At 36.0% G+C, this 13553-nt stretch overlaps 1 protein-coding gene across 2 annotated transcripts in view; it reads right to left on the reverse strand.

Annotated features, from left to right (window-relative positions):
* Window positions 1–13553, reverse strand: part of LOC143183177 (uncharacterized) — a 186082-nt gene that overhangs the window by 49637 nt on the left and 122892 nt on the right. For both annotated transcript variants that reach the window (XM_076384642.1, XM_076384643.1), the window contains exons 3-4: window positions 3005–3140; window positions 1183–1316 (exon numbers count right to left, since the gene is read on the reverse strand). In XM_076384642.1, the coding sequence (XP_076240757.1) occupies window positions 1183–1316; window positions 3005–3140 (270 nt within the window). The remainder of the gene's footprint in view (window positions 1–1182; window positions 1317–3004; window positions 3141–13553) is intronic.

Raw genomic sequence — 13553 nt, forward strand, 5'->3', positions numbered from 1 at the left:
TTACAGGGGAGTGCTGAACTCGTTTTCACGTCTGCTAAAGTTCTATGTATAAAATGAGAAATATTTAACATGTTAATGTTCTGCAAGTACTTATGTATGTTCGCATCTGTTCGCTTGGTACAATTTATCTGATTTAGTACAATAAACTGTGTCGTCCTTATTATTATGTTATATTCAAATTTGACTGTTTAATTATTTCTTTGCGAATCTAAATTATACCATATTAATACTAAGGCAGGCGTGAACAATTTCATCAGTATTTAAGCTCATTATTCATAAGAAATTCATACCGCAGGAATTAGATAACCTCGCAAGTATTAACACTATAACTATCGAGTAGTTCGAGAGTGACTAGTGCTGAAGAGTGGCTGTTTCTGCTAAGATTTAACAATGACGTGACTGTGGTATCTGCGGTCTCTAACAGCTAATTTCGCATGACGCAACTGTCACGTCAGGAGTCTTCATAGTGTTAATGCGGAGTTTATAGATGGAGAAAATTTCATTTCACAGCATTGCAGGCAAAGATTGTTAACCACCACAAAAGTTCGTACGAAATATTTTTGCTAAAAGTCATGCCATCAAATTTACCATTCACTTGGTGAATATTGTTCATAATTTCTATTATTCCCTCCAAATTTATTGCTAAATTAGTAAACGTGTCTCTCCAAAACCGTACGCTATCAGCTACAGAATCCCAAGCTCGAAATCCTATTAAGATTCGAGGGTTACACTTCGCGACCTCTCTTGTTAGGTATTTCACCCTGTATTATACTCCCCGCTCGTCATTCGAAAAGGGACCGTCTCCCTTCGAATGGTTCTGCACCCTGTCAAAAGCAGCGAACACTTTCCAGCTGACGACGTTACCCGGCCCATCCCTGTCTGCACTTTTCATTTGTCCCATGCAGAGGAACTCCCCACCAGCGCCAGCAGCGGCGCGATTCACAAGAACAGCCAGTGGGGGCGCGAACGCGTGGTGGCAGCTATTGCTAGGGGGTGGAACGTAAATGGAACGGAACGACGCGGGCCAGGGAGGGGTGTAAGGGGCGTGAGAAGACGAGGAGAGCCGGGTGTCTTCCGCGTGGAACTTTAATCATCCAGTAAGGTCACGTAGCTACGGCTCGAAGACGTACTATAGCAACGGACGAGACGAGAGGGAGAGAGTTAGCTCGGCGATATACTTACCAGCTCGCCGTTCAGCTTCCACGTAATGGCGGAGGCGGGCCAGGAGTTACCAGTGGTGCAATTCGCTCGGAGTATTTCGCCTACCGCTATGCGCTCCTTCTCGATGCCGATCGTCGGGTCCGTTTTTGGGGCGTCTAAGGCATAATAATTATGTCGTTTAGCACACGCAACCAGAACCCCCCAAGCCGCTAACTCGACGTTTGGCAGCGCGCCAGACTGCGGGGCCGCCTGAGACACGGGGGTTGACAGAGGTTGGCGGCCAGGAAACACCTATACAACTGGATCGGCCGGAGGATTTCCTTTATAGCCCACTGTTACTTTACCTTGCCAAATGGATTTCAGGTTGACAGGAAAATTTGACTCTGCTTGTTTTCAAACTTTCATCCCCTTGTCTCAGGTTACCTCGAGTCTGGTCTGGTAGCCTACTTGTAATCTGATACAGTATTCCCTTGATATAGGCTCATTGCTTACTGGCGGTTTTACAACGGGAGACACGTTTACCAAGGTAACCCATGCTCAGTGTTCCAGTTTGGTTTTATAAAAAATTGTAAATGATAGCACACATGTTAATACAACTTCCTTATTGTAAATAATTTCATGTTGTAACAAATGTAACAATGAGATTATAACGATGAAATACTGTAGTATAAAGTACTGTAGTATATAGTTCCCAGTACTTATTACATTGTATTCTCAATTTAATTTCAACTTAGGAGAAAACAATGAAAACAATGGAAATTTTATGAAAACAATGGAATATTATTTTACTACATAAAATAGTGCAATGTAGTGTCACAGGGTTAACCATCAGCTGGTATGTTGTCAATGTTATAGCATAACGTGGTGAAACCACTGCGGTTATGATATAAACTGATTATTGGTATACAGAATGTTTGCGCGTTTCACTTTGATTACATAGTGCAAGTCGAAAGTCACTTTTGGCTTTCCTGTGACTGTGAATTTTGTATGACTAAATAGAAACGGTAACATAACTTAGGATATTATTTACTAGTTCAAATAGTCTTTTTTCTAATTAGGTATGGAACAGTATATTCATTAAATAGTCGTTTTATATCCATATACACCTTTCAGCTTCTTTGACAGAGTTAATTATTATCCTAATTATGTATGCATCTTGTTATTGCGTGAAATAGAGAATTTCACAATATTCAAAAAGTAAGTGTTTGTATAACAAAATACAATGCATTCGTTCGTTCGCACGTCTATTTTACGACTTACTTCCAACGTGAAAAGAACTCTTGTCTAGAAATAAAATATACGACTGTCTGTAATAAAATGTCTTTCTGTCCGTCCTGTAGTTACACAGAATATATATTGGAATGATGAAATTCTCTAAATTTTGTAACCAACCGTAGATGAGACTTATATTAAAAGGTGATTAAAATTGCAAGTATTCTTGAGAAACTTTATTTCGACAACTGCCTTAAGAATCGAATTAATATTTATATTAATATTAGTTTTCGTACTTTTATAAATGCAATGGTTGATTATTAGGAAACAAATTGTTAGTTCAATTTTTTTATTCTTGGTAATTCTCATTTTGATATTTGCAATTCCACGATAATTAAAGCAAAAGTTGGAGGATCTGAATACCTATCGAAAGACGTTCTTCCCGTGCGAATCAGTATCTTTGTCGCGTTTCTTTCGGTAGAGTCACAGCGATCCTAAATCTGACATGAAAATGGGGCGCACGTACACGCGCACGTGCGCGGCATTACGCTGCTATACGCTCACGACTCCCAGGATGAGGAATTTGTCTACTCGGTGAAACTTTTTAATTCTCAGTCTGAGTTGCACTTACCCACGACCTCCATTCTGGCTCTCTGGATCAAAGTGTGGTAGGAGGGGCTTCCAGCAGACACTTCACACTTGTACTTCCCCGTTAGCTTTCTGGACACATCAACGAGCGTCACGTCGTGCGCGTTCGATTTGGAGACCTATAGAAAAGAGTAAAATGGTACTTATTGGCGATAACGTCACCGATACGAGTATTGTAGTTATAATAAAATTAATTCGCTGCTTGACGCTAAGAGCTTGTCACATAATATAATGACCTGTTATCTATTCCATTATCTGTTCTCGTAAAGTGATACAGAATAAGGTAAGGATCACGAGTTATTTACACTTTGGGAAGTACCCTTTCAGCAGTTAATAAATTTTGTTTCACATGCAGTTTATGTCGTACAAAGAGAAATTCGGTACCGCATAGACTGCATTTAACTAAAATCTAATAGACTTCAATCTAATTTCGACTCAATCCTTACATAATCCCGACACAACACTGACCTAATCTTGACCTAATCCTGTCCTAATTCTAGCCCTGTTTTGGCATAACTCTGATCTGATTCAGGGTCAATTAACATTTAACCCCAGTCTAATCTAGACCTACAAAGCTGCTAATTTATTATATAATCCAATGGAGTGGAATTTCAGATACGAAGCTCCCATAAGTCCTCCTTTCCTTCCCATATTTACTGCGATCCTTCAAAATTGCTCCCTACAATTTTAAACGAAGTACAATCCCATTGCTTACATTTCTGTTCAACGAATATCCTTCCTACAAGTAATCGAATACGTGTATCAATTGATGCAGCAACTTACATAATATTTTTGATGAGGACTTTTCGAGTTTTCCCTCTGTGCTTGTTAAATGTTGATAAATCGATCTAACGTGAAGAATTTCGGGGGAATTTCATTTCTATCTGTGGTTTTGTTGATCCCACGTTAAACGCGGGAAATCCGCAAAACACAATGCTTCGAGAAACGGGAGTTCCATTTGGCGCGATGCAAAGACTAGTCGTTCTAAAGAAAGCTTCAGAAGAGTAGAATACTTTTGCTACAGGCCGATCGAACCGAGTTGAAATCTGATAGCGGTAGACACGAAATGCGAGGAAGTTTCTTCTCCACCTTCGAGATATCGTTCCGCTGGAAGTTGATTCGGCCCTGTTATAGGATAGATGCGCCGAGAAAATGTATTCTATCGTTTCGGTGAAATACTTCGACCCCCATTCAGTTTCACGAATTCGATTAATTTCCTCTACAGTGGTATCGATTTCGAACTGTATCTGCGTCTTTTATCCAAAGTTCTGAAGGCTGGCTTTTTCATTGAAATAAAGTGAACCGAATTTCATCTAAATGGTGAAATGTTTGTAGTAACACGATATTGCCAATGCATGCAAAGTGATCTATGAAATAGGATTAATAGAAAAAATTTTATTTTTATAAAACAGTTTTTGAACACTTTTCTGAAAAACTATTCTTCTTACGAAAGTTAAAATGCTTCTCCGCTTTTCTCGGAGCATTTTAATTTCTGTTTAGACGAATAAAGATTACTATTTTTAATAAATTCAACAAAGTACTAGAATATATGTATAAGGTGAATCATTTAACTGTTTCCCCTAAATTCACTTGTAAACCATTTATTGCATAAACAATGTTTCAAACGAAAGTTGTTGGGTATTTAGAAGAGAATACAGTGAAATAATTAGGTTTTTGCTATTTAACTTTTTTATCAAAATGTGAAAATCGCCTTGGGTTTTTAATTGTAATGTGTTAGATTTGATTATACTACTAGAAAGAATACTGAATGCTGAGTAAAATTAAGTCTTAATGCCAGTAGATTACTATCTTTGGGAATATCTAAAAATGAGGTTCATTACGAGCCACCTACGACTCTTGAAGACACAAAGGATCGTATCCTTAGAGTATGTAATAATATAACCCCAGAAACACTTAAAAATGTATCAATCCTATTGCTTGATCGCCTACAGACGTACTTATATTGACTGTTTCGAACATTATTTGCACTAAAAATGAATTAAAACATATTTCAGTAATTATTAATTTTTAACTCTATATACCTTAATATTTTTTTACTCAACATTGAGCATTAACAACTAATTATTATATATGCTGTATGCTTTCCTTGATATCTAACAACATCCGTTTGAAACAGTTCTCTATGCAACAAATAATTTACAAGCTAATTCAGGTGAAACAGTTAAATAACTCACCTTGTATAATTCTATTTCGTGTAAAATTTTAGTCCTAATATTGTGTATTTGTATAGTGGCTGTTATCTGAATCAGTGGTTGCTACGTTGAAGACATCTTGATGTCATTTATTTTCTCTATACAGTTTATCTAAGAATTATTTTTATTTAAATAATTATTCTTTTTTTGAGTCCTAGTTTTCGAAAAAGTTGAGTTTAAAAATGTAAATGAGACATTTCTGTTATAGTATGTAGGATAAAATATGATCCAGAGCATTATATACTAACATACACGATAGACATTTTACGTCAGTCTGAAAACCATATTGTAAACGTAACTGCATATGCATGCAGCGAATTTTCAAATTTGATTGTTTGGAAAATTAAATTTCAGATATCTCAGATGACTTCTTGAATAATTTACATTTTATCAGATCGGATTGCCTAATATTTCATTATAATCGCTGATATTTATAGAAATATAACCAAAATATATTATACATATTTTTAAGGTAATAATCGCGTTTACGATGTTATTCATTGTGGTTTCCAATAAGTTTGATAATTTATTTATCATGCTTTCTCTCATTTTCAAATTACAATTGTTCTTTCAGTAGCTGTATAAACAAGTACTTATTTAAGTATCAGATACGAACGAAAGACTTTCCTTCTTTTTTTCTGTAGGTGAACACGTCTGAATGCGGTAGACAACTCGAAATTATTTTGTATTCTACGCAAGTATCAACCTCCTGTCGAACACTCTCCACGTCTAAATCTCGATCGGACTGTCCTCCTCTCCGTCGGTCTCGGCAATCATTTATATGCACCATGGTAGATCCCTCTACCCGCTTTACAAACTACACCGAATGGGGGGACAAGTCCTTCCCATCGTTTCCGTTGAGCTTGATAGAAGCGTCGTTGCAAGCTTGTTGAAAAGAAATATCGACGAGGTCTGACGAACCTTTCGTTGTGGAGTAAGCGTTTGCTTTTCATATAATGTTAAATTTAAATAGTCAAAGACTCTGGAGTGAAATGTATAAGACAGATATAATTTGTGGTACAGTGATGCCTCTTTAGCTGCAGTTGGATCGGAACCTTATCGCTGCAGCTGTCACGACAAATAACTTTCTAAGAATTACTGAATAAGTTGAAGATTAAAGTGAAAAATGTTAAATGCACGAGAAATCGATCCAATGATATTTAGATTTCAGATAATCGTTCTCTCTATGAAGTCAGCTTCAGAAACTGACGATAACTGAGTATAGGCTAAAAGGAAATGACAATTTATGGAAGAATAACATGACATAGTTTGTTTAAAGAGGGTGTTTGACATCAGATGTCAAAAATTGTAAGAAATGATTTTATACGTAAAAATAAAAGGAAAATCAAGGATGTCAAAATTTTGTTTAAAACTTTGTTTCTAACTTATTTGTTATTGAGGAAACTTCTAAAATATGTATATGTGTCTGACCTCTTCTACTGATATCACTGCGTCTGATCTGGCTAGTGCATTCCAGAAGTAAAATAAGCCTTTCAGAAGACAGACTGATCTGAACTCTAGTTTCTACTTTTTTAATTCTATCGCCTAAGCACATGTTTAATGTTTAACTTTTTGTAAAGCAGTTGTGTCAAAGTATAGTTGAATTTACTGCCTGACATAATGAAACTCTGTATAGCTGCTGAATAACGTTTAATATATTTCCGAAAGTATTTTGATGAATTTTTGTTGGTGCTCACGAATTCAACGTTTAAGAAACAAAACTGATTATCCTTTAAATAATTCATTGTAATATGTTACTTTCATTCTTTACAGTAAGCTGAAGTTTGAAATACATAATCTATTACATTGTCAAGTTTCATTGCGTTTTGCTTAAAGGCAATTTTCACTCTTTAATTTTATCTTATTTTGATATGGAATTACTTCTTAAAATTATAAGCATCTCTTAGCGAACACTTTATATGTATAATGCTATGTCCACATGAAACTTAATTTTGGAAATTCGTCTGGCTCGCATGTAAGCTGTAGATTAGCGCTGTCCGACCGAAAGCTCTGAAACCCTTAAGGGTACTTCCACTTCCGTTCCCATCGTCATCAGGGAAATCACGCAACGCAAGGACCACTAAGATAGATTGGTGTCTCTATTTCCAAGAAAGCTGACACACTAACGACGTATGTATCAGCCGATTAAAAAGAAAATGTTTGGAAGGGAAAGCAGACAAGTGAGGAGCTTAATTTCAGGCCTGTTTAGTGATTACTACTTCTACTTGAGTATTCCAGTAGTATATCTTCAGTTTGGTCAGACACTATTACATTTGAATCACGCGAATATTTCTAACGTCACTTTAAACTCGATAAAAAAATTTTTAAAAGTAGAAAGGTTACGCCAAGTACATGAAAAAGTCGAAGATGAAAAAGGTATCATAATATAAATCTTGCTTCTTTATAAATCACGTACAAATAGAAGAAAATACTAATTAGAAAAAGAACATTTACTTTTTTCAAAATCTTGTGTAATCCATCAATACACGCATATAAAAAAAGTGTGTAATGAGAGTGAGTTATAAGTACATTTACTCATACAAATTTTAAACAATATTTTCATTGCATTATGCGAAAAATGCATTCAATACATTTTATTAGATATTTTATAAAATATGCTTCAGGTTAGATGTAATATCTAGAGATTTGTTTCGATGTTTGCTGCCTGGAAATTAAATGTTTGGCATGACCACGCAAGGTATCCTAAGATCATTCATTGTCACCTACACCATTTTCTAAGGTTGGAATATCAAGTTTTTGGAAAAAATATACGCGGTAGTGATCGACTCACGTACTTCTCTTAAGATAATCTTCAAATATGCTTTCAATACCCAAAATTCGAAGACAATTTCAGGAAACGTGTCTGCTTTTAGAGCTCTAGATGTTGAAGAGTTTCCTTTACGCAGATACTGCCATCAAATAACAATCATTTTCTCCTAAATTTCTATCTGAATACGCCAGTCGAACAATTTCGCCGAACGCTATCGTTATCGATAAGTTTTACCTTCGTAAACATCCTGTTTAAAATTTCACGTGCCGACAAAATTTCTGATCGTGAAGCTTGTGAATAAAGTCTTAAAATGATAGCCAACCAAAGCCAGCATATTGTACGCTCCAGTTTGTTCAGGTTCAGTGTCGTGATAACGCGTAATGACCAATAAAAGGGGATAAACCTAAGTGGCGATAAAAAGGCAGGATTATCGGCATAGTTACGTCGAGACGTTCAGGTTGGCTGGAGGTTATCATCGTATTGGACCGACATAATTCCGCTCCAACTATGGTTGCATCATAGTTGAATGGTCAGGAAAATATCCCAGCCTGTTCGACTATCTCTGCTTGTACACTGTACATCCTTCTGCCTGTAAATATTATACGAGCTATCGTTACTTTTACGCTCCGCTCGTATTTTCCAATGTTCCAAACGCGCCGTGGTCGTGGAATTTGAATCTTGCTCGAACGATTTATGAGGGACTTTTCACGTCATCGCTGTGAAACTTTCCTTTTGGTTATCCTTCGGAACACGACGCTTTTGTGAATTAAAATTTTTAACTTCGTTTTCAAGTTGTTAGGTACTTCAGAGCACGTTAAATTTCTTTAGTGGTAGGAGAAGTTTTGTATGTATTTTGTTTGTCCCTTGTAGTTGCAAAATTAATGCAGTGATAGATAAACTATATAATCTGAAGAATATACATAATTTAGGGCATGTTATGAATCTAGCATATATATAGATTTATATATGTTAATACTAATAGTAGTATTTTAATTGGACAAGTATGGTAATTAGTCGACAATTTCTGCATGATAGGTAAACTTTTAGTATAACTTTCATATAAAAATAAATAAATTTATCTATTCGTTTTATTATTTTTTAATTGCGTTTCTCAATATCAACTCTCCACAGACAATATTTAATTAGTGACAATTTTAATTAGAGATACAAGTGAACATTTGCATCTCTCAGATTTTTCTTCGAATTTCAATTATTATTGAAAAAAGGCTTGTAAATGTAAATGTAATGTAAACTTATATGCTACAGTAGAAAGGTAATAGTTAGCCCAAACATTTTCCCGATCTTTGGAAGCTTTGGATCATAAACAAATTAGACTTAGATATAAATGGTCTAAGTCTAGATAGTGTAATAAACTATTTGCTTAAAGGGGGAAACCACTGTAGCGGCTAAAAATGAAGATTGTTTACGAGAATTATTTTCGAACAAAGTGAAAGTGTTTTCTGAACAATTTTTTAGAGTTTTTATACAGTATATTTCTTGAGCTCCTTCTTCGAAAAATTTCATACAAAAATATAAATTATTGTAGTTATAGTAAGAAAGAGTGTGAAAGCTCTCCAAAAATTCGCTGAAAACGAGCAGGCGTGTAACTTTTCATTGGAAGTCCTCAAGAAGGAAATCATTTCATTTTCTTAAGCTATAAAATAGTAGTTCGAGTCGCACGTGCGGATTTGAAAAAGGTAAATTTATTTTAAAATAATAGAACTTTGAAGAAAAAATGCGAAAGTTAGTATTTCCTTTAACAGTATATAACCATTAATAGTTCAATAAAAAATTCTTTACGTTCAACTACAAAGAATAGTACTATGAACCACTATCCAAAATTTGAATTAAATCGAACGAAAAATATTTGAATTATGAATCTGTCGAGTTTAACAAACATGAATTCGAGAAAAACACATGTAAAATTTAAAGCAACCACTTGCGAGCATTATGTTATATTTAATGAAACTTCTGTATCGTTGTTAGTTTTGCAAATTTTATTTTAATATTTTAAAGAATAATTTTTAAACTTCCAAAGATTAAAAAGAGATAAAAGAAATCTTGTTGACTTTTTCAATCCAACACAGTGGTGTTAGTACTCTTCTTAAAGAAAGTAAATCTTAAAATTATGAAAAACAGTAAAAAATTCTTCTTTCATATTCACGTATTATTAAAAGATCACTGCCATATGCTCAATACAAGTAAACTAATAGTATACAGTGTTTGTTTTCCGCAAGTTACATCACGTAAGGACGACTCCTCCTGAAGTCTAGAACAAATTTTTATTAAAGATTCTTATCAGCGACAGTTACACATCGGTCGAACGAAGAATCTGTTATCTAGTATCTCCTAGCTCTATAACAAGTCGGTGGAATCAAATCGATAGGGTTCCAAGTGAAGCGAAATCCCCCTCCTGTCAGCATCAATACTAGAACAGCAGCTTTGGCAAATACCTTCCAGTTCTTCTATTTATCTAAACGCGTCCCTCAGTTTCCTCAAAGATACTTTAAACTGCGCGGGATTACCTTCGGTCGCCTCTGAACTCGCCGCAACCTTCCTCAACGTCGAATGTTCTTTACACCCTCGCCCGCTGATACGATCTATTTTCCTCGGTTTATGTCTTCGAACGTCTTTTTACTTTACGTCCCTGTACTTTTCTTTCTACTTTTATTGTCCACGTTGTAGAATAAATTTGAGTGAAACGATCTAAACAGCGCTTTTATGATTTTAGGGGCAAACAGAGATTTGAAGTTACCCGTTTATCCATTTATTTGCGCGATACCATTCGATCGGATTTCAGTTGGCGGTATTTCGCACCGAGACCGTGAGTAAACGTGTTTGCAAATTTTTTCAATTGGAAATACTGGCGTGAAAATATTATCTAAGCGCAATAGTCAAATGGTGCTCGTAGTTTTTAACGGTTTACTTTTTCTTCCGCAACCGTGTTCCACAACTCGTTAACTGTTTCTATGGAAATTGTGGAATTTTGCTGAATCCACTGCAATGTGTTTGCGATTATATACGCTCGAAATTGATACTCGATGTTTGAAGTTATTCTTTAACTCGCTTCATGCCGCGGTTGAATTTTAAATTTCCGATAGAACCGTATCGATCGTTTTTAACTACAGAAACATAGATGAGTGTTAAACTCCCTATAATGGTAACCCTTTTTGTTCCATCTTGTTCTGGTTTCAAGTTTTAAAGTATACAATGACTCACTAATTGCTTTCTCTGCTTATTTCCTACCCTTCTGGTTAAGCCTTGTCCAGTTTTCTTAATTTCGGTATAGGGAAATCATTTCTTAAATGATGTTGTTTTTGATTTCACATTTTCTTTTGAGAATAAAATCTTTTTGAAAAAAAGAGGTTGGAAAATGAGATAAGAAATAGTCATTGCATAAAATAATCTGTATGTCGGTGGAAAATTACAGTAAAATATCTTTAGAATTGAAACATACGAATTTTTTTCCTGTTTTACGATTTTTCTTCAGTTGCACGAAACAAAGTTATTTCAAACAAAGAAATAACATATGTAAATCAACTAATTGGTAGATAAATAACTATTATAAAATAAATATGTAAATTATTTCTTTTTGCGATGATTCCGTAACTTCTTTTTCATTTTCAACGATATAATAATATCTACTGTATTATTTGGAATAATTTGTATCATGAATGTGACACTTGTTTATAAAGTAACCAGTTAACGTTTTCAGTTCTAGATGTTTTCTAGTTACCAGAGAAAGTTTCTTTTACCATTTATTAATAATGGCAGTCTAAATAAGCCTCATACACAATTTGATGTTTTTAAGTTTTTATGCTTACTGTTCGAGGATTCCTGTATATTCACAACGTCAGCAAAAACAAATTTATTAATAATTAAGTTAAAGAGCTAAAGTTAAGTTTAAGAGCTAAAATACAATATTGCGTATACGTAACATCAAGTGTGACAGGATTAACTCATTAGCCTCAAATTTAAATTCTCGATACCTACTCGGAAGATCGGAATTATTTATTGCATACGCGCACAGCGCGAACTGCGGTCGTCATTTGAGTTTATGGCCTCGCAACATCATCACCAGCTCAGCTCATTAAATGAAGCTAATAACAATCCTTCCACGAAGAAACGTGTGGATCATTATATTGTAACATTTACTAGAAATCTGAATTTTCATAAAATATCGTAGAGCAACAGCAGCCCATGGAGCAAGGAATACATTAAAGTTGTTTCAACTTGAACTCTCTATAATTTCCGTCTCCATTCTCTTCATTATGCGTTCATTCTCCAAACTTTGGTTAGCCCTTTACCCATTGATCACTGATACCCTATGTTTCGCGCTGTAACTCCCGGGAATACATTTTCCTGGTGAACGTTAACAAAGTTCCGTCGAGGTCTCAGACAAAGGGCGCTGGACAAGAGAGAGCTTGGCAAGGCAACGTCGATGGCTGGAAACTTGCTTCCAGAACAATTATTGCGTCCACGAGGCAAAACGACGCGATTTCTGCGAGACGGGTTGACACAAGCTTTCGTGGCGATTTCAAAGAAGAAAGGTGGCTGAGTCACCGAGCGAAAAATGGAGAGGGAGCGGCGCCGAGAGGAGTGACGGCGACGTCTTTTCCTCCTTCGCTCGCATCTGGTCGGATTTCATGAACCACTGTCTCCGGCTAGGACGACGCGAAACGTAATAATAAGGAAGCTCAGCCCCTGCTGCTCTTGGGAAATTCTCAAGGAGGTCTGGAAAGGCGAACTACTTATTTACGGTCTTGATCAAACCGCGGGGAGTCACTCGGAAGCCACGCGGCGACAGGAGCTTCCTCTGCGCCCGACTTTTACATTCTCCCAGTTTACGTCTCTAAAATTATTACGTTACGTTTCGCTTGTAATAATCGAGAGTTCTGGAGGCATTCTTTTCTACTTTTAAGAGGAGAAACGGTGTAGGAAAGCGAATTTATCTTCTCTTTCTATTCTAAGGTGATTATTCTTTGTCTACAGACATTCTTTTGATTCGCTTCAAACAGTGCTTTACAAATCTTCGTATATAATAGCGTTCGTCCTATTGAAGGCGAATGGTAACTAGATTCAGTTGTTCCTGTCTTTGACTCATGGCGGCTCGTGGTTACTCCAAAGTCGTTGTATGGATTGGGTCAATTTTGACAATAGATGTTTGTGTTAATGAAAGCTCAAATACAAAACTATGAGCAGGGGGTATTAGAGAGGACCCAGCCTAGAGATTTACAAAGGAAGGTAGAGCTTTCGTTCTGTCAGTAAGAGTCGAATTATTGCGATATGTGAACGAAGACAGATATATAATTGCAGCAAGACCGTGTGTTAAAATATTGCTCGCGTGCTTCGGGCCTTAAAAAGACGTCTGCTATGGAAGACAAGTGGTAACAATATTCAGTTGTTTCTGACCTTAATACATGACAGTTCGTAGACCACGAGTGACGCATGGTTGCTGTGAAGTCGTATGGATTGGATCAATTTTGGCAACAGATGTTTAGGTTAGTGGAAGTCCAAATAGAAAACTACGGGCCCAGGGGATTGAAGAG

Source organism: Calliopsis andreniformis, chromosome 9 (assembly GCF_051401765.1).
Source record: "Calliopsis andreniformis isolate RMS-2024a chromosome 9, iyCalAndr_principal, whole genome shotgun sequence".
In the NCBI taxonomy this organism is placed as follows: Eukaryota; Metazoa; Arthropoda; class Insecta; order Hymenoptera; family Andrenidae; genus Calliopsis; species Calliopsis andreniformis.